Here is a 20,425-nt window from a genome sequence, read left to right as displayed (position 1 = left end):
CACGCAGAAATCAAAGTTTTATTATTATCCAAATGCAGTTATGTGCATAACTCTCCAACGTGGAGGAATTAGATATTACCGAACTGGTACGTGGCCCAGTTGACGACAGGCCCATCATCAGGGCCGGCGATCTGGTAGGGGTTACGTCCCCACTCAGGCTGGTTAATGCCATCAATCCAGTCCTCGGTCTCAATGACAAAGCAACCGTACTTGTTCACATGGGTGGCACCAGCGTTACCACTGTCAGCCTTGTTGCGCTGAGCCTGGGACTTCTTGGTGGCGATGCTGCCGTTCTGGCCGCTGCAGGTATAGATCTGGAGGGCAGCCTGGTTGGTGGCGACCTCAAGACTGATTCCGGTACTGTCGGATGAGGCGCGGATTGCAGTGATCATGGAGTTGGGGGCGTTGGAGACGGGGCGGTCGATCAGGAAGCAGGTGTCGTAGCCGGTGCAGCCAGCACCGCAAAGACCGGTGGTCTTCTCAATGTCTCGGCCAATTGTCTTGGGGGTGGTGAAGTCCAATGATCCAGAGTAGGTGTCATCGACGTCAGAGATGGTGCCGTTGGGGATGAGGATACTGTCTCCAGCGATGTAGCGCTTGGAGAGAGGCAGCTGCAAGGTGTCCCCGAGGACAGTCTTCTCCTTGAACGCGTTCAAGTTCCAGTAGATGTGGTTGGCCAGCATGATAGGTGTCTTCTCAGTCAGAGCGATAGCTACTAGCTTGGTGGTCAACTGGGGGAGACCCTTGGGGTTCTCAGGGGTGGTCTCGGTGGACACACTGAAGGTGGCATGGGTGATGACATCGCCGGGGAAGTTCTCAAAGCCTTGGTCGAGCAAGCTGAAGGTGATGGCAGACTCAGTGTGGGCAGTGACCGTCCAATTGCGCATGTCATACCCAGTGAAGCCACCATGGAGGGTGTCTACACCGTTGTTCTCATTTTCAGGAATGTGGTAGGTGTTGTCGTCGATGGTGAAGGTACCGTTCTTAATACGGTTGGCATAACGACCAACGACCGCGCCGAAAAAGGTGCGATTGGTCTCACTGTCATGCAGATACTCGATTGGGTCATCATAGCCAACCACCACATCCTGGACTTTGCCATGGCGATCGGGGACGGTCAAGGAGGTCAGACGCGCGCCGTACGGAATCAGCTTAGCGGTGATGTTCTCAGCCTTGATGGTATAGCTCTCGAAGTGACCACTAGAACTAGCAGCCGACGAGGAGGAAGCCGACGCGCCCGAAGAAGGCGACGGGGCAGCCTGTGCAAGGGCGGGCAGCCCATACAAGGCAGCGGTCACGTAAGACTTGAAATGCATTCTGATTCCCAGAAGAATGATTACCGAGAGAAAGAAAGCATAAACTAAGAGAAGACGAAGCGTGATCCGGGCAGGAAAAAGTAAAGATCGGACGCAACCGAGGGGTGCAGGCATTATATGGGGTAGCTACGTGCCGCAACAAACATTCCAAAGCTCCCTCCGCATGGCTTGACGCTAGGGAGGCGGGGACAACCCGGGGTAAGCTTTGCGCGATCAGGATTTATCCGATGCAGGTGTTCAAGGCCAGCTATTGGGCCACCGGATCGGATGGAGCGTGGTAAAGAGGGGGAAGATCCGAGCCCTGGAGGCTTGGGGGCATATCACTGGGGGGGTGTGGTCCCTGTCAAGCTTATGAGGCGCCACTGACGGAACAAATGTTACCCCTAGTGCTTAGCCCGTGAGATTGTAAGGCAAAACTCCGGTGGAGTAAACTGAAATTGGGTCCTTTGTTTTCTTTTGTCTGGAGAAAGGGGAGGAAAAGCAGGGGAAAGGAGAGAAAACAGGGGGGATGTGGAAGGAAGTACACATCGATCAGGTGACTCGGCACGAACATCAACATTCGACTTTTGTCTCTTCTGTCTCTTCTATCTCTTTTGTCTCTTCTATCTTTTCTATGCGTATTGACTGGACATCTGCTTCTCGCTCTTTCGCCAGATCTCAACCTCTCCACCCCCTCGAATGACCCCGACCCTCATCGTGGAAAGAAGGTTGTGTGCGGCATTGGAGTGACTATACACACCGCCATTGAAGATGGCAGTGGCATCTTTGCCGACAGCCGATGAGATGAGGGTCTTACCACCAGGATGTTCTTTGATGAAGTCGGTGACATCGTGAATCACTCCAGCAATAGCCACAAGAGCTTTGCCGCTTTGTGCTTCGGCAATGAAGTCGTCCCAGTCGACGACGGGGAGTTGTTCGAGAGGAACACCCCAATCAAGCTTGGCTCGTTTCTGATCGACCTTCTTCTGTAGCTGTTGCACACGGCCCTTCTCAATCTCGTTTGCGCGGAATTGTTTCAGATTAGTGGCGAGGCCGAGCTGCTTCCACACCCAGATGGACCACTTGGTAGGGTCGTACTGCCACCATTGGATGGCATTTCGGTAGTCGGAGGGGAACTGAAGATCGTTAATTTCTCTTCAACAAAGGAGGTGAACGAGCATGATCTTACCTCATGGTGGAAGTTGTGGTATCCTTCGCCCAGGGTCACCAACGCGGTGACAACATGGTCACGAGGAGAGTTTCTATCATCAAATGGCTAGAGCCCGTCAGCGCGATGATATAGACTGAAATGAGGATATACTAACCTGTTCACCTAGCCAATGGGCAAGTGAATTGACACAGAAAGTAGCCTGCTGAACAAACAAGAACCGAAGGATTCCGGCATAGATCAGACCACCTTTCCAATCGCCCCATCCTAGTCCAGCCACCATCATTGGGAACAACATGCCAAAAACAAGAATGACAGTGCCATAATTCTTGTGCTGCCAAACAACGATAGGGTCCTCATTCAAATCTGAAATATCTGTGCGACCACGGTTCTTAGGGTTCTGCTTCAAGACCATCCACATGAAGTGTGAGTACCACACCCCCTTCATAACACTGTACGGGTCCTTGGCTGTGTCGGTCCATCGATGGTGTGCCCTATGCTTAGCGCTCCACCATCGAATGGAGCCTTGGACTGCACCACCGCCGACGCATGCGAGGAAGAGTCTGAGAGGGAGACCGCTAGTGAGTTGACTCTCAGTTAGTGTTCAGTTGCTTGTGGCCGACGGTGGGGGTGGGGAGATACTCACGCTTCATATGAGCGGTGTGCCCAGAGACGATGATATCCAGCAGTGATACCAAGGCCAGTCCAGAAGTAATAAAGAATGGCCCAAGCTGCAGTGATGGCTCGCAACTCGGTATAAAATGCAGCGATGCAGCCAAAGAACGGCACGATCAAGATGAGGGAGGTGTTGACCCAGTTGACATGTTTGTGCCAGTTCCCGAGTGTCAAAGGTTGCTCGCTGATGTGCAGCCTTTGGCCTTTCGGCTCGGTGACTGTCATCGTGGAGATGTTGAGGAAGGTGTTCTGTATGGAGGAAGTATGAAGCTTCAAGTCGGAAGGTGAACAACGACCAGTACTGAGATCAAAGGATATTAAGATTAGCAAGAGGATTGCAAATGAATTCAATTTAACTGATCTTAGATATTCTACCTTTTGATATCTTCCCAGCAATAAAATGTTGAACTGTTGGGAGTGTCCATACGTCAGGCCATCGAGCATTCTCGACGGGATTCGCCCGAACCCCGGCTCCAACTTGAGAGCTCCTCAAAATCAGAATTGAGTCGTGTTGGAAGAGACTTCTCTTTGGCAGAATTATGATGTGTGAAAATTTCAATCCGATAATAGCTTTTAAAAGCAAAGCAAAGCCAGTCCAGATCTTAGACACTAAGTCCAGGGTCCTCTTTTGATCGCCGGAGTCTATAAATGGATACCGAAATCCGAAATGCCAAGACATTTACTACTGCAGCTCAACATTTCGATTCCAAGCCTTGGATTGGTTTGATAGGTTTCTTTTTGGAATATTCCAGTTATTTACTGAGTGCTCGCCTGTACAATCAGAGGTTAGTGTGATACGGTTATAGGCTATCACCAGCAATAGGCTATTAACATGATTACATCACAATCACTATTCAACCTTTACAGTGGGTTCAGTTCCGTCGAAACAGAATAGAGGCAATGTCCCATGCAATTGCCAGTGATAATAGCAAGTGGCAAAAGGGTGGTGCAATATGGCTGATCACAAGCCCTGAAGCCGAAACCCTGTTCTTAGCCTAAACAAGCCCCTAGATGACAAGATCAGTACTATATAGACCAGCCTGCGATATGCTAATCTTTTTATTTGTTTAAGAGATGAAATCATAGGATGTTGCCTACTCGGGATCTTCACATATTGAGCGTTCCCAGTGAACCCTGTCTAGATGGTCCTTTCTTGGTGGGTCGTGGATTTACCAGACATCGTGGTTCGTATATAACACAGAAAAAATGTACTCAGACACCATTTCGAGCTCATGGAATACTATAAGGCATCATGTCGATTTGAACTCTCCTGCCCTGCATGTCCATCGGTTTCCCATTGCAGCAATGTCTCAGAGTCGGATAAGACAGAGTAGTGCTCAGGCCCTAGAACTTGCTTTCTCATGGCCAAGCTCTCTCCCAACATATCTAGAGCTTCGACGTGTCGGCCTAGAGATTTCCAGGTGCGAGCGAGTTCAGCCATGCTCCGGAGTGTAGCAGGGTGCTGCACATCAAGCACTCTCCTGCGAGTCTCAAGCACTGAAACAAAAAGCGCCTCGGCCTTGTGAAACTGACCAAGACCTCGAAGTATTCTTGCCAATAAATTCCCGCTTTTCAAAGTATTGGGATGTTCTGTGCCAAGAACCCTTTCTCTTGATTCCAGTGCAATCATTGCTAGGGCTTCAGCGTCCTGTAGCCGGTCGAGATCCTTAAGTGTTGACGCCAAATTGCTCATGCTAGTCAAAGTGCTAGGATGATCTGCACCAAGCATCTTCTTCCTACTCTCTAGCACATGCACCTCTAGGACTTCAGCTTCGGTAAATCGGTCGAGATTGCTAAGTGTTGACGCTAGGTTTCCCATGCTAGTTAGAGTGTCAGGATGATCTGCACCGAGTATCTTCGTCATACTCTCTAGCATATGCACTTCTAGAACTTCAGCTTCGTCGATTCGGCCGAGATCCCTAAGTGTGAACGCTAGATTGCTTATGCTGGTCCGAGTGCCAGGAAGATCTGCACCAAGCATCTTCTTCCTACTCTCCAGTACATGTGCCTCTAGTGCTTTAGCTTCGGCAAATCGGCCGAGATCGTTGAGTGTTGAAGCTAGGTTGCTCATACTAATCAGTGTATTAGGATGATTTGCACCAAGAATCTTCTTCTTTCTCTCTAGCACATGCACCTCTAGTGCTTCAGCTTCGGTAAATCGGCCGAGATTGCTAAGTGTTGACGCTAGGTTGCCCATGCTAGATAGAGTGTCGGGATGATCTGCACCGAGTATCTTCTTCCTACTCTCTAGCACATGCACCTTTAGTTCTTTAGCTTCGTTAAATCGGCCGAGATTGCTAAGTATCGTCGCTAGGTTGCTCATGCTAGATAGAATATCAGGATGATCTGCACCGAGAATCTTCTTCCTACTCTCTAGAACCTGCACTTCCAGGGATTCAGCTTCGGTAAATCGACCAAGATCGCTGATTGTTGACGCTAGGTTGCTCATGCTAGTCAGAGTTCCAGGATGATCTGCACCAAGCATCTTCTTCCTAATCTCTAGCACCTGCACCTCTAGGACTTCAGCTTCGTTAAATCGGCCGAGATTGCTAAGTATCGTCGCTAGGTTGCCCATGCTAGTTAGAGTGTCAGGATGATTTGCACCGAGAATCCTCTTCCTAATCTCGAGCACCTGCACCTCCAGCGATTCAGATTCGTGGATTTGGCCATGGTCATGTAGTATTATTGCGAGAATCTGTAGAGCCCTCAGAGTATCATAATGCTCGGGGCCATGAATCTGTTGAAATATCTTCACAGCTTTGGCTGCCATCGACTGTACGTCAATAGATGTTCCTGATTTCCGTGCATACAGTGCTCCATTTAGTAGAACGAATGCCCAATTCATGAGCGAGTTCTGCGACTTTGGAAATTGTGACATTGCTGATTTGATGTGAGGGAACATCAAGTGACATAGTTCCCAGTTCTCATATTCAGCAGACGGGAACTTTTGGAACAGCACGTCAAAGAAAACATCTTGCCAGTGTTCGTACTCGTCGCGGGTCTCAAGCCATCTCCGGGTAGAAAGCTGAACGAGTCTGTGCATTTGGAAAGACTTGCCATTCGGGCTTATAGAAATGAACGAGTAGTCTCTCAAGGTTTCGATGTCTTCGTCAAACCCGTCATCGAAGTCAGAATCAGAAGTACTGTCGCCATCACTATCATTCTCCTTGAATCTCACGTCTTGTACTAACTCTTCAGTAATTCCCTGTCGGTCAAAGAAGCTCATGAGGGAGAGGAGGTTTGCAGCCGATGGCTTGCAAGCTCGAATATGATTAAATGATATCTGCCAAGTGGTCAGGATTGAGCTATTGGCCTCCCGGTCTCGTTGGAGATGACCAGCCTCATGTTCCAGAAGTCTCGTCCCTTTACGATAACCTTTCTGGAAATCTTCAAGATACCGGGAGACAGAATAACGCGGCACTCGCTTTTTGATATATGCCGCGGCTTGGACGATTGCTAGGGGCATGAAATCAAGCGCTTCTGTGAGGTCCAATATATCGTCTTCGTTCGCAGAAAATCCGAGTTTGTTCTTCATGAGAGCTGATGCTTGTGGCTTATCCATCGGATCGACAACAACGATTTCGCTGTCATCAACAAACTTCAATGCCACATCTCTGCTTCGGGATGTCATGATAAGCAAGCCATGCTGGCACTGTGGGATGTAGCTTGCAAGTGGCTGCTCAGAAGCACCATTTGAATCGCGCTTCTCACTCAGAAATTCATGTTCATCAACATTATCAAGAATCAAGACCCAGTCTTTGTTGCCCCATTGAAGCCAGTCATAGACGAGTTTGAAGATGTTTGCGTCCGTGCTATCACGACTGGGGATTTTGACTCGATCGGCAATCTCCCGATAACTTTGCTCGAAGCGCGCTGTGTTGCTCGCATAAACCCAGAAAACCCATGTTTGAGGTGACTGCTCGAGGATTCGGTATGAAAGTTCGATGGCTAGCTGAGACTTGCTGTTTGGGAGTTAATTTAAGGGAAATGACAAAAGATGTATAGGTGACTCACCCAACACCACCCAGACCAACCAGGGCTATTCTTGATCCCGAGCTTGAAACATTGATCTTGCAAGACAGGCTAGGAACTTGCGCAACAATCTCATCAAGAAGTGTCCCACGGTCAACGAAATTCGGATCACGGGTAAAGGGCACTGTGGAAACAGGCTCCGGTGGTGCTTGCTGATAATTCGAGGTAATTTGGATTTTTTCAAGATATCTGGTGACTTCATCGAGCGCTTGACTCTGGTCTCCCACTTTCTCGAGGGTCTTTTGCTGCAAATCTGCCAGTCTCTCCTGATCACGTAGTATCGCTGTGGTGCGTTCATCAATGAGAGTCGCATTTGAGACAAGAAACTCGGTGTTCCCTTCTATACTTTGCACAACCTCACTCATAACATCAACGCTCCTGAGAGTAGTTAAGCCTGCCGCTTGATTGAACTCATTCACGGCCTCTTCCAACTGTGTACTCGCTGCTTTAAGTTCTTCATCAGAACCCTTCACTAAATTGCTGAACCATTTCCCTGTTAAACAACTGTTAGGAGTGTTCTGCTGTAAAGTATAATATAAGGCTCACTAAGTCGCTTCTGTGTGGCGTATTTCTGTGCAATAGAGCATATCTTCAGAATGCTGGAGAATATACGCGTAACACAGCGTTGGAAAGGAAGCATGTTTGGCAATTTCTGATCGAGGATAGAGAGCCGATCAAAAAAGCGATGGGTGAAATCCAAGAAACCCATCACATTATCGTAATCAGCAGAAACATCAGCAAATGACTAGATTTCAGTTAGATCAGGCTTCAGGGTGTAATTAGAGTGTATAGCTCCCAGAGCCTCATACCTGCATCACCTGCCCAAAGGCCGTGAAGATCAAGCTGACCGGCATAGCGGGCGGAAAGGCCTGTGAAAGATTAACATGAATACTCAGACCAGAATCGTATAAAGGCTTACCGATGCGGCGCTTGCGACGCTCTGTACGGTATCCACGATATTTTGTATCAACCACATGTTATTTTTGAAAGCCGTCCGCACTTTGGAAACCTTGGACTGGTCGTTACGAAAGGCCTTGAACTTTGAATACATGCTCTCCGTGCCTTTCATGATCTCTTCCATACTGTTGAACCCGTTGAGCTGGAGACTGTGTCCAGTTTCCTTCTCATACTCTTCCACCGCTGCCTCCCACAGTTGAGTGAGATCGGATCTTGCAGCTCCTGCCACATTTGTGAGTTGCGCATTCATCTTTGGTAAATCAACACGAGCATGCAATCTGGTTACTTGAAGAAAAAAAAGACAATATAGTTTATTGAAGTAATCTGGGAGAAGATGACGGAAATGAAATTCTAAGCGCTTCAAGTTGGGCGCCCAATGTTCAGCTAGCGCAGTGTGGCTCAGCTCAGATGAGCCACACTTAGCATGATCCTGGTAGAATGGTAGAATGGTAGAAAACTGTCGTTTGATAATTATTTAAGGATCAAGTTGGCCTTGTCGAGATATGAAGGCAGAACTATCACTCTCATTGAACCTTCCAGGGTTTCCGACCTGCTTGGTCAGCAGTTGAAGATGCCACCTGCATCAATGGTCATTAATATTCTCCATTTCCCAATTTCCCTCTTGCATTAACACATCCTTGGATCAGCCAAGATGAAGTCAGACAGTTTGTATTCCATTTGATGATAAATCAGATGATGTGATGGTCTGCGAATGAGAGCCTCTACATCATCTCCGCATTTCTGACAAATGCAGGATACGAAGGGGCTGCTTTGCTCTATAAAACGGAACTTTCTTCTCCTTGAATCCATATGCTCAAACAGAATATCTTACAGAAACAAATACGACTAGAAACTCAAGCTGCATATCTACACCATGACAGCCACTACTACTGAAACTATCACTGCAGCAACATCAGACCTCACCTACATTCCTCGAGGCCCAGCAACTGCTGGACTCACTTTCTACGCACCTCCTCCAGATAACGCTGCCCCGTATAACTATGTTGAACCCCAGCCATCAGGCCAACTGCAGCGAAATTATCTGGAGAATGAACAGAAAGTCACAATAACCGACATTCGCAATGCCGAAAGCGCATTCACCTTGAATAAAGACGCTTTCCAAACCTTCCAGAAGATACCAACATCAACAAACTACCAGACCTTCAACTCGGAGACATCCATCCGAGAAATATACTACCCAGAGGTCGAATCTCTCCTGCTCTCAAGTATACCAGGAGCGCACAAAGTTGTTCTCTTCGACCACACCATCCGCCGTCAGAAGGATGGTGCACCCCGTCAACCTGTGACACGAGTCCACGTCGACCAGACCCGCCGAGCAGCTGCAGACCGTGTCAGACTCCATATCCAAGATCCCGAAGAGGCAGAAAAGCTACTGAAAGAACGCTATCGCATCGTCAACGTCTGGCGCTCACTCACAGATGAGCCCGTGCAATCCGCACCACTGGCGTTTGCCTCGGCGACTTCTGTAAATCCTGATGATCTGGTCCCCGTTCAACACCGTTATCCGAATCGGGTCGGAGAGACTCTCGGGGTGAAGTTCAATCAGGGCCAAAAGTGGTACTACTGGTCTGGTATGACACCCGACGAGCGCTTATTGCTCAAATGCTCTGATTCAGCGGTGGCTTTGGATTTAAGCCCCGGAATTGGAGAGTCGGTACCTCATACAGCCTTTTGGGATCAGAGGACGCCCGTTGGGGCGAGGGGAAGGGAGAGCATTGAAGTCAGGGCTTTGGTGTTTGGTTGATTTTCTTTCATTGGGCGGGCACATGAAATTGGAACAGAAATTATAGTTAGTAATACGAAGTTTCTTCAAATGCAGTTAAATATATTGTTCTGATTGCACGTAGTAGTTGGAATTTCCAAGGAATTAGGGCTAATTTCCAGATGGCTACATCATGGTGACAAGACGCAAGAGCGGAACTTACCACCGAGGACTATTACACACGCCGATGATCTCTCTTTTCTTCTTGCCCAGTTCGCAGTATTGTAAAATCAGATCGAGACTTATTTTCAGTTCCAATGCTTCGGCGTACACTCGCCATCCACTTCACCCACCTCTTTGTCCCCAGGCTCCCAATGTCAACTATTTCAAACAACAAAAGAACTACAACAAAAACACCCACGCCAGTCGTCAAAGGCAGTGTAGGGCCACCTCTACGCACATTCACCGACGCAGCTGCAACTCCAGAAACATGCTCCCGCATCCTCCCAGCGATCAAACACGACCACCAGGAACTTGAATCACACAGCCACAAGATTCTTCAATCAACAAAACCCGAAGAGCAAACCCGGTTTCAAAACAAGCTGGTCTGGGAACTAGCTCGGCACATGGCTGGTGAAGAGCTAGTCGTCTATCCAGCTCTGATCGACTCACTGAAAGAGGGACAACAAACAGTCGACCGAAATAGATTGGAGCACCAAGGCGTCAAAAAACAGCTGAAAATGTTCCAGGATCTGTCATCTACCGATCCACGGTTTGTGCCTACACTGAAAAATCTTCTGAGGGACTTTGAGATTCATGCTAGGCACGAAGAGGATGTGGATTTGCCTATGCTTGAAGATGTTTTGTCTAAAGACGAAAGTGTGGCATTGACAAAGTCTCTAGATCGAACTAAAATGCTTGTTCCTTCTAGATCTCATCCCCTTCTACCCAATAAGCCGCCCTTTGAGACTGCTGCTGGGTTGATGGCTGCGCCTCTCGATAGTTTGACGAATTGGTTTCGGAAGTGGCCTGGTGAGAAGGAGGACACATGAATATTTAGATTCAGACATTCTGGAGCTATGGGTGCATCTTCAGTCAGAATCATACAAGAAATAACATTATAAATTGTCCAAGCGACATGCCGTGGACTCATTTTCCATTACAATTGTTCCACAGGAACCTCTTCTTTACACGCAAAGTAAACCATAGCTAGAAACATCAATACCAAGACACCCAAGCTGATGCAGCAGATCGCCATTCTGGTCCCAACAATTCAATATTCATCCTGCAAAGACGATCATAGCCCTACGCCCTAACCGCGACAGGCGTCGATCCGGTCGTGCCCAACCGGGGCCCCAAATAGCCATACCGCTGCAAGCGACGTAATTTACCTGATCGATTAAAATTCTCGGTGGCGTTCTTCTGCACCTCTTCATCTCCGGACGATGATCGTCGTCGCTTCCAGGCCTTTCGAAATTGCACTTGCTCTTCATCTTGTTGTTTATGTCGCAGAGAGAGGAAATCCACGTGAGATTCTTTTTCTTCGCTCAGCGCTTGAACCTATCGAGGAGAAGCGAATTAGTCTATGGCTCTGCTTTAAACCCCGAAAAAGCACATAGAAACAGATTGATATAAACAAAAAATGAAAAACACTTCGTGCGGTTATCAAGAAAATGTAAAACAGTCGACTTACACAAGTCAACCACAACTCCTGCTCCGAGCTCCAGGCCTTCTGACATCTCGCCAGCTGCCTCTGCGCATGCAAGAGCTCCTTCTCCTGCTCGAAAGTCCACCGGCATTGACTGCGGACAATACTCGCCCAACTAACAGCACGGGCAAGCTCAGCCCGCACCAAACGTGCCTTGTCCGTAGAATGCGAGCGGCGCGCGGAACTCGAATCCGACTCCAATTCAGACATATTATCCGGAGTGGCACATATTGACTGAAGGAATTCTGCAGACTCGCGTGCATCGTCTCTCACCGCTAGATGGGCCTGCAGGGGACTTGCTGTTGAGACGTCACTGTGCAGGTCTGCGGACGCATTGTGTTCGGCGTTTGGACCGTCCAGGTCGGTGTTGGTGCCGTCGTTACTCAGATCGAATTCTGTCTCTGGGTCTTTGCCTTTGAGGCTACTCCGGCGTCGCCAGGGGAGAGACAGTGGCGGGAGGGCACGTTGGACGATTGTGAACATGGTCATGATTGACTCTGGGACATTGAATGGTGCTATGCAATGATTCAAAGTGCCGTATAGAAGGCTATTTGTCTAGCAGGGTTCCAGAAGACGTGATGGAAAGAGGTCAATCACTTCTGCTTCCATCGTACGTCTCATCCCTGCTTTATAAAGCCGGAGTTCACACTAGGTGACACTTCTAGTCCCAGCCAGACCGACGCCCAAGGACGAAAACAATGGTGCAGGGGCACCTCGCACGGAAGTGGGGGATGCGAGGCTCCCCGGCTTCTGCTTGGCTAGCCACGCGACAGGACACGATCGTGCAGGTGCTGTTGGTTGGTCTGGATGGTCGAGTGCTGCAGGCTTTGGTTGGAACTTCAATGTCGATGTTGTTTGTGTTTGTGTCAGTGCAAGGATTGGTATGACCTACCTGTCTGAAACGGCAAATGAGTCGAGACGCTTTTTTTTTTCTTTTCGTTTTGAGGCACTTCGGTGGTTGATCTGGACTGACTCGTTAGGTATCTAGACTTGCTTCATGGTGAATATCGCCACCCATCAGGTCTTCGGGAGAATAAGGAACCTCGACGCAGGATACTGACATGGTTGGCTGGGATTATCTGTTCAATCTGCAATATCCAGCCTCTTACAGGGTGTTCGCAGTCGAACACAGGGATCCCCTTCCGAGAGTTGGTACTTTCTGATGTGGCAAACTTGAAATTTATACTACTTTCATGTACAAAAGTCATTCATGTCCGACACATGAGGCGAGAAGCCTAAAACAGACAGGTAAAAGAAGCTCCAAAACGCCTAGAAAAAGCCCAATCCTGCACAAAAGCCTAACCAATAACCGTGAGGGAATCATAACCAAATCAAGAACAGCCCCATTCCAAAACAAACCGCTGACTCCAAGGTAGATGTTGCTCAAACGTCCAACCGCGGACCAAGAATGAGACAAAAAAGATAAAGACAAAAATAACAGTTTCATCGCCATGTATCAACTGAAGTACCCCGGTTGGCCTTGGCCTTCCTTTCCTCTCGGATCTGCTCGCCAATGATAATGCTAATGAGTCTCCGATGCAGATCGGCTTCCGTCCAATCGATCTGTCCACTTCCACCGTATTGGATATCTGCCCGAGAAAGTTCCTGGGCGAATCGGTCGATGATAGCAAATTGGATCTCTGTGATGGGGACCCCGTGATGGCCATCCGATGTCCATATCCAATCACCGATGATAGCAGCCCGACCTGGGGAGTCGAAGTACTGGAAACGCTCCGGGTAGCGCTTTGCTATTTGGTAGATACGGCGAAGGGCGATGTAATGCGCATCCGAAAAGTAGCCGAAGACAGCAAGTGGTCTAGGCCCTGGCGACGCCTCATGCAGATCGTTCGCTGGAATTGCATCCTCCGCAATCTCCTGAGACACGCTTCTTTCATAGAATGGCTCCTCATCTTCGACCGCCTGCTGGTCATCATTTTGCGGAGACCGAGTGAGTTGTCGCCAAGGGCTCGCGGGGGATTCACTCCCTTGCCTAGAGAGCGGTTCGTCATCGAGGTGCCCATCAAGTCCCCTTGCGGATTCAATGTGAGCTACTTCATCGTCATCTTCATACTCCGACTCTTCGGGAATAGTAGTGACGCTTGAGCTGCGTGCCCTCGTAGGGGCTTTCAGCCATTGCGGGGTAAAACTAGTGATTTTCTTGAACCAGGATGATCCTTGGTGTCCTCCATTGGGCTGACGAGTTTGTGGAGTTGATGTCAAAGGTGCATCAGCAGACCTAGATCGATCAAGACCGGCATTCGAGTCGTTACCGTCATCTTCTGTTTCCAATGAGTGCTCCACATATGGGCTCTTGTGAGAGACATGAGAAGACTCATCGGCCTGAGAAACGTCCGGAGATCGGGACAGAGGCTGCAACCGAATATGCGCTGGAGTACGCGATACATTTTCCTTCAAGGGAGAAACATTGATCGGGGACCGTTGTGTCCCAAGCCTTCTGTTTAGCATGGCGCGAGGGGTGCTCGTTCCATTGTAGTATTGCGCGCGATTCGGCGTGTCTTCTTCCGCAAGTAAAGCATTAAGGTCAACCTTTTGCTCTCGAAGCTCGCGAACCTTAGATGGACCATAGTACAATGCACTATCACGTTCCGATTCAGCGTAGCCTGGAGATGAGCTCCAGTGGTTTTGACGAGTTGAAGTTGCTCCAAGATCTCTCCAAGGGCTAGCGGCCTCGGCAGCCTCCTCTCGAAGGCGCTCATCTTCGGAATTCTCTGAGATATGGTCGTGGTCGTTGGCCTCAAGTTGCCAGATGTCATCGTAGCCATCCTCCTCGTCTTGAGGTTCGGGGCTCGCTGTTTGGTTCTTATGGGGCAAGGGCTCAGGCACAAGATCAGGTTCGAAGTCATCAGGTTCTTCTTCAAACTCCGATTCACCATCAGGTGCGGGTTCATCATATGACCTTCCGACACCGGCATCGTACTGCTCGGCACCAGCGTCACTTTCATCACTCTCAATGTAGACTGCGGATCTTGAGTTTGAGGCCTGGCGGCTGACTTCATCGCGTTCACGCTGCCATTGTGCCTCTCGCTGTGCTCTTCGTATGGACATCTGATTGTCTTGAATGGAGTTGGTGAATTTGGGCTGTGGCGATGGCATGAAGAGATCTGGTTCTTCCATTTCGCCATCATCAAGCTCCTCCTGATACACATCCTCCACATCCTCTTCGCGATGTTCGTAATCAAGCGGCTCTTCTAGCTGCTGCTCATAGGAAAGTGCTGCTTCCTCTGCTCGGAGACGTTCTGCTCGCGCCTGCTGCTCCTCCTTGGCCAGGCGCTCTGCCTGTGCTCGACGTCTGGCTCTTGCGTGTCTTTCCTCCTCTGCCTGACGCTCCAACACTGCTTGATGCTCTTCTTCAGCTTGGCGCTCTATTTCAGCTAAGCGTTCTGCCTGCGCTTGGCGTTCAGCACGTGTCCGTCGCTCTATCCGTGCTTGACGTTCTTGCTCTGCTTGACGCTCTTCTTCAGCCTGGCGCTCCTCTTGAGCCTGGCGCTCCTCTTGAGCCTGGCGCTCTAACTCGGCTTGGCGTTCTTCATGTGCGAGACGTTCGGCACGTGCCCGTCGCTCTGTCCGTGCTTTGCGCTCCTCCTCTGCCTGACGCTCCAACTCAGCTTGACGCTCTTCTTCGGCTTGACGCTCTTCTTCGGCTTGACGTTCTTCTTCGGCTTGACGTTCTTCTTCGGCTTGACGTTCTTCTTCGGCTTGACGTTCTTCTTCGGCTTGACGTTCTGCCTGCGCTTGGCGTTCTGCCTGTTCCTCACGTTCTATCCGTGCTTGGCGTTCCTGATTGGCGAGGCGCTCTGCCTGTGCTTTGCGCTCTTCCTCTACTTGTCGATCTTTCTTAGCCTGACGCTCTTGTTCAGCCTCTCGCTCCAGCTCAGCTAAGCGTTCTGCCTGCGCTTGGCGTTCTGCCCGTTCCTCACGTTCGTTTCTTGCTTGGCGTTCCTCCTCGGCGAGGCGCTCTGCCTGTGCCCGACGTTCAGCCCGGAGTTGTCGCTCTGCTCTTGCCTGGCGTTCTTCTTCTATCTGCCGCTGTTCTTCAGCGCGACGTTCAGCCTTGGCTTGGCGCTCTTGCTCTGCATAACGTTCTTCCTCTCGGTGCTTTTCCTGATCGGGAATCGCTTTGGTAGGAGAATGTACGTCACGGAGTTGCGGGTAAGAGACTTCGGTGACGTAGTTGACAAAAGGTCGCTCGGCCGATCGTAGTAGGGCATGTGGTCGAATGGGAGGGGTTGGCTCGTCATAATTCATAAAAGCTGTATTTGTACTTGGGCTTAGAGATTTAGGAGCACGAGAATCGCGTCGGAAGTCTTCAATCGTTCCGGCAAGCTTGCGTTTCAGTCGATCTCCAAATTCTTTTGGTTTCGGGCCTCGTTCTCCAGCCTGTGTACTGGAGCTCAGTCCATATTGTTTGGCAGATGGAAGGGTATCAAGGGAAACCATAGTGAACCCTTCACTTTCCATGATGGAATCATACTCTTCGTGGTCATCTGTTGGATCTTCAAGCGGATCAGTCTCAGGGTGCTCATCTGGCTCTGAGGGCTGGTCGATATCAGCTTGTTGTGCTTGACTCTCTTCTTCGGCCGGCGAAGATGTGGGAGTCGGAGTCGGATATGTACGTGACTGTGGACTTTGCGTGTTTTGAGATGCTCTGGATGATGCGATCGCTCTCTCGCGGGTGGGCGATGGCATTTTGGAAGGCGTGGAATGTATGTTATCATCATTATCCAAAAAATGATGTTCTGTAGCACTGATGACAGGTGTTTCCAGACTTGTGCGTCCATATTGGCGATTTGTGTTATTATTTTCATCAGTGACTGTTTGAGTGGGGTCTCGAAGATCAGCAATGGACATGTCGGAATTGCCCCAAGAATCCTCTTCGGAATCTGGATCGGCGGCTAGGTTGATTGGACTGGGCGGGCGGTCGACGTCGGCGTTATCATGAATAAAATCATCCTCCGGACTGAATTGGTGTAGACCCTGGCCAGCATCACTGGCAAGCGTATCCATTGGGCTGCCTTGTTGACCCCAATGAGCATCGCTGGTAATGGTATCCATAGGGCTTGATCGCTGGTTGGCATCACTGGCAACAGTATCCATTGGACTGAGTTGCTCTGTCAAACCAGCGTCACTATTTGGTACGACATTCATCGGACTAAACGTTTGATCGTATTCCACACTCGGAGTCGGCTGGTCCTCCACCATCTGGAAATCCTGTGTCTTCGGTCTGGGCGTACCTTTACGAGGTCTGCCTCGGCTTTGCGACTGAGATTCTTCCCATCGTAGGCCAGGAGTATGTCCAGGGCTCCCAGGAAATGGCGAATCTGTCGGTGTCTGAGCCTCTGATTTGCGTGGACGGCCTCGTCGCTTCGCGGGTGTTTTCTCCTTCAAGGGACTCCGTTCATCCTTCAAAGGGATCATAGTCGTGGTTGTTGAGGGTTTCAGTCGTTTGCGCGACGGACTGGCTAGCTTCTCGTCTTCTTCATCTTGGGTCGCCTCGAGCGTGAGCCGAATGCGCCACGGGCTCACATTTCCATCCTGCTTCTCCGGAGAGATCGACCTTTGGCGACTATTAAAATTCATGGACGGCGATCCGGGGAGAATGACATCGTTGAACTGGATTGAATGCGCGCCTTTCGCGGGACTGAGGCTCACGCGCGACCGCTTCGCCGGGCTTTGTTTTGCAGGAGCTCGTTTCGCGGGGGTTTGATGGCGCCTCACGGGAGCTGGTGACACCCAGCTTTGACGCCCAACAAAAGGCTTCATTGGCGAGGAAATCAGGTATTCTGCGTCGCCTGGTGGGCCCAGAATATCGGGGGAGGAAGATTGACTGCGCGACGAGGTGTAGTTGGACATGGCGGACTCATGCGATGGAATTTCGGGAGGCACGCGTGCCGCCAAGGGGGTGGAGAGCACACCCGGCGGAATGCGTTGAACTGTACAATCAATCCTAGAACAGGAATTATGAACAAACTATCGCTTCGAGTACAAGAACAAGAGAAAAACGCGGGGTAGACATAAACAAGTCTCCCGATGCGGTTCGAAACGTCGTCCTCGAGGTGGTTAGGTAAGCACCTCGTGCCCAAACAAAACTTCCACTTCTTTGTTTCGTCTTGTGTTGTCTTTGTTTCTGGAAAATATCGGAGTGGATATGTTGTGAATGCTTAATTTGAGTCTTTAGGACTTTGACATATAATTTGATTTGCCCGGCTTATGGCCAGTGCAATTCTAGAGATCCGCGTCTACGGCATCCACAGTAGGCACGCGATTCAAGTTTACACCACCAGACTCAGCAACCAAATGGATACACTCCAGAACCATGCGAACATCCTCTTTAGATATTCCCAATCGCCTGGTTCCTCGGATGTGCCAGTATGTTTCTCGTGGGAGGTTTTGGCCCATGACGGCCGGCAAAACAACCATCTCAGTGTCCACATCGTCTAGAATCTGGCGGTCGGACAAGAGCAACCCATAGGTGATATCTGCGACCCAAAACCCAAAGTCCCGATGTTTCTTGAACAACTCAAACAGCGCTGTGGTATTCTGCGCGTACAGTGTCTCCAACCATCCCATACCACGCGCATGGTTTCCCTCGTCACATTGCCATCCTTCTCTGCTGAATGAGTACTCAGAGTCTTCGTCGGACAAAAGCTTGGTAATATGAATGAGGGCTTCAGTGGGCTTTGGAAGCCCTAGCAGACCAATGTTCTTGAATAGCACCTCCCGCATGCGTCGAATCAGCTTCTGGCGTTCGGTGGTCGTCGAGTAGACATGTTGGCTTATCAGATATAGGTACAGTTGGCCAGCAAAGTGGGATTCCGGGGTTGTCGAGATGGAACTTAACGCTGTGAGGTACCACTTCTCGCTGTCGATATTGGAGGCTTTGAATTTGGATTCAATTGTGGTAAAAAGCTGGAGACAGCGCGGCTCTATTGTTGCCTTGTCAACCTCAATCGAACTCATATTCGCGACTCAATCGTTTTTTGGGGTTTATTTGTTTGATATGAGCTGTGTTGCTCGTTTCCATGTGTTGAGATAGGCAAAGCTTGCCTAGGGTAGGAGGCGATGACGCAGAGTTGAGCTACTGTATTGTGGCAATCCACGGATTTCTTGTCCTCTGTCGCTATTTAATCCGTGATCAGTAAGACAATACACATATTCTCATTTTCTCGGCGTAAGTTACTGGTTTATTATCTTAACTTTCATTTGCCAACTATTGATCTTATAGATCAGACATGGCCTATATGGGGTCCCTCGCACCGACATGTCAACTTCTGATGCAAATGCGATTTTTCAGATTGGCCATAGACCGAAGTAAAACAAGCATCGTCTGCAACAAAGACATGGTAAGAATCGAAGCAGACAATTGAGTCTCCTGATGTAGACATCTCCAACGACGTCATCACTTAGATCTAGATGGATCCCGGAAGGCTGATACCGCCTCCACAGCACCTCCATGGAGAACTCAACTTTATTTTTTTTTGCTGCCCTTTTCAAGCCTTTGACAGGCTCAATATTTGTATTTGTCTATTTCTCTTGATCACATTTTCCAATTGAAAGTCAAACAGCTGAAATGGCTGCCCATGGTATCACCATAATCTTCTCACCATACCATGTTGGCATTCGGGACCACCGAGTAGGAAACGGACCCCATCGAATCCGCTCACTTGGAATAGTCCAAGAGCTTGAGGATCTGGGAATCAAAGTTCATCTACACGAGATTGAACGAGTTGATGAATTCGAAGGAGAAATCGGCCGGAGCTTCGAAATCATGCGTCGCATTTCGAAGGCCGTTACAAGCGCCGTCACCACCAACACCTTCCCCCTCATCCTCTCAGGTAATTGTTATGCCAGTGCTGCAGTTGCATGTGGACTTCGAATCCAGGATCTAGGCTTTATCTACTTCGACGCCCATGATGATCTCGATTCCCCGGATGTCAACGAAAATGGCTACTTCGATGCCATGGGGCTATCAATGCTCCGTGGCGAAAGCTGGAAACTACTCATGAGCTCTGTTCCTGGCTTCCAGCCTCTGGACTATCATCGCTTTCTGTATTGTGGATTGCGAGACCAATCCGATCTTCAGAGACAGCGGGTGATTGATGCCGGCATGACGGCTATCTGGGGTGACACCATGCAAAAGATCAACTTCCCATCCGAGCTGAAATCTCACCTCGAAGGCCGCGACTACAGCCCGGCATTGGTGCACTTGGATCTGGATGTTCTTGATGACAGTTACGGCAAGGTGAATGATTACCCGTCACCTGGGGGCATGCTTGAGTCGGATTTGATTGAATGCATGAGAATTGTACCCCGACAGTCAACACCCAAGTCACTCACAGTCTGCTCCTTTGATCCAGAAGCTGGTGATGGTGACAAGATTGCAGGCATTGCGATTCGTTCTATCAAAACATTTGTTCAATCTCTGCTAGACATGAATCTTCTTTCAAGAACCTGAAGCAGCAAAACTCAATGTGACGTTTCAATTTACGATGCTTCCAGACTCCATGGATCATTGTAAGCTCCCTGCAGCGCAAGTTTAGGCCTGTCAAGATTTCCGGTCAGGCCCACTTTTGCGGCCACGCTAGCGTCTTGGCTCCCCGATCAAGCTTAGTCTATCACATAAGGTTAAACCAGCAGATTTATAGTGGAATCGCAACGGCCATTGATAAGTTTCCTAACCGAAGAAAACTTGGAATTTCTACAAGATAACAAATGTATCAATGGCGGCTTACTTATAAGATGATAGCCGTCCTATAATATGCGGGAATCCCCAAATCGATCGGTCCCTTCTTCACGAATACACAACTCTTAGCAACCAATATTGCACCACTTGCTTTAGACTCAAATTG

The 20,425-nt window shown here is 49.4% G+C and overlaps 9 protein-coding genes across 9 annotated transcripts; 3 read left to right on the top strand and 6 right to left on the bottom strand.

The window, feature by feature from the left end:
- Nucleotides 1-68: 68 nt before the first annotated feature.
- Nucleotides 69-1,316, bottom strand: N7511_010947 (aldose epimerase family protein; the record flags this gene model as incomplete). The annotated part of the gene is made up of 1 exon (XM_057133324.1): nucleotides 69-1,316. One exon carries the CDS (start codon nucleotides 1,314-1,316, stop codon nucleotides 69-71), a length of 1,248 nt encoding a protein of 415 aa, XP_056981312.1.
- A 611-nt stretch (nucleotides 1,317-1,927) lies between these two features.
- N7511_010946 (acyl-CoA desaturase) lies at nucleotides 1,928-3,363 on the bottom strand (the record flags this gene model as incomplete). Its single annotated transcript, XM_057133323.1, has 4 exons — nucleotides 1,928-2,431; nucleotides 2,485-2,571; nucleotides 2,621-3,041; nucleotides 3,110-3,363. The coding sequence occupies 4 exons, from the start codon at nucleotides 3,361-3,363 to the stop codon at nucleotides 1,928-1,930; spliced, it is 1,266 nt and encodes a 421-aa protein (XP_056981311.1).
- Nucleotides 3,364-4,378: 1,015 nt separating this feature from the next.
- N7511_010945 (uncharacterized protein) lies at nucleotides 4,379-8,377 on the bottom strand (the record flags this gene model as incomplete). Its single annotated transcript, XM_057133322.1, has 5 exons — nucleotides 4,379-7,100; nucleotides 7,153-7,663; nucleotides 7,717-7,915; nucleotides 7,980-8,039; nucleotides 8,090-8,377. The coding sequence occupies 5 exons, from the start codon at nucleotides 8,375-8,377 to the stop codon at nucleotides 4,379-4,381; spliced, it is 3,780 nt and encodes a 1,259-aa protein (XP_056981310.1).
- A 624-nt stretch (nucleotides 8,378-9,001) lies between these two features.
- N7511_010944 (putative methyltransferase) lies at nucleotides 9,002-9,892 on the top strand (the record flags this gene model as incomplete). The annotated part of the gene is made up of 1 exon (XM_057133321.1): nucleotides 9,002-9,892. One exon carries the CDS (start codon nucleotides 9,002-9,004, stop codon nucleotides 9,890-9,892), a length of 891 nt encoding a protein of 296 aa, XP_056981309.1.
- A 275-nt stretch (nucleotides 9,893-10,167) lies between these two features.
- N7511_010943 (HHE domain protein) lies at nucleotides 10,168-10,902 on the top strand (the record flags this gene model as incomplete). The annotated part of the gene is made up of 1 exon (XM_057133320.1): nucleotides 10,168-10,902. The coding sequence occupies one exon, from the start codon at nucleotides 10,168-10,170 to the stop codon at nucleotides 10,900-10,902; it is 735 nt and encodes a 244-aa protein (XP_056981308.1).
- A 253-nt stretch (nucleotides 10,903-11,155) lies between these two features.
- Nucleotides 11,156-12,047, bottom strand: N7511_010942 (uncharacterized protein; the record flags this gene model as incomplete). Its single annotated transcript, XM_057133319.1, has 2 exons — nucleotides 11,156-11,410; nucleotides 11,544-12,047. 2 exons carry the CDS (start codon nucleotides 12,045-12,047, stop codon nucleotides 11,156-11,158), a joined length of 759 nt encoding a protein of 252 aa, XP_056981307.1.
- Nucleotides 12,048-13,001: 954 nt separating this feature from the next.
- Nucleotides 13,002-17,429, bottom strand: N7511_010941 (putative AT DNA binding protein; the record flags this gene model as incomplete). The annotated part of the gene is made up of 1 exon (XM_057133318.1): nucleotides 13,002-17,429. One exon carries the CDS (start codon nucleotides 17,427-17,429, stop codon nucleotides 13,002-13,004), a length of 4,428 nt encoding a protein of 1,475 aa, XP_056981306.1.
- Nucleotides 17,430-17,801: 372 nt separating this feature from the next.
- Nucleotides 17,802-18,536, bottom strand: N7511_010940 (uncharacterized protein; the record flags this gene model as incomplete). The annotated part of the gene is made up of 1 exon (XM_057133317.1): nucleotides 17,802-18,536. One exon carries the CDS (start codon nucleotides 18,534-18,536, stop codon nucleotides 17,802-17,804), a length of 735 nt encoding a protein of 244 aa, XP_056981305.1.
- Nucleotides 18,537-19,146: 610 nt separating this feature from the next.
- N7511_010939 (arginase family protein) lies at nucleotides 19,147-20,031 on the top strand (the record flags this gene model as incomplete). Its single annotated transcript, XM_057133316.1, has 1 exon — nucleotides 19,147-20,031. One exon carries the CDS (start codon nucleotides 19,147-19,149, stop codon nucleotides 20,029-20,031), a length of 885 nt encoding a protein of 294 aa, XP_056981304.1.
- Between the last annotated feature and the right edge of the window lie 394 nt (nucleotides 20,032-20,425).

The sequence above is a fragment of the Penicillium nucicola genome (assembly GCF_028828085.1).
Source record: "Penicillium nucicola strain IBT 29836 chromosome Unknown utg000010l, whole genome shotgun sequence".
Lineage (NCBI taxonomy): Eukaryota > Fungi > Ascomycota > Eurotiomycetes > Eurotiales > Aspergillaceae > Penicillium > Penicillium nucicola.
Note: the sequence above shows the minus strand (reverse complement) of the source record. Positions and strands in the feature narration are given on the sequence as shown.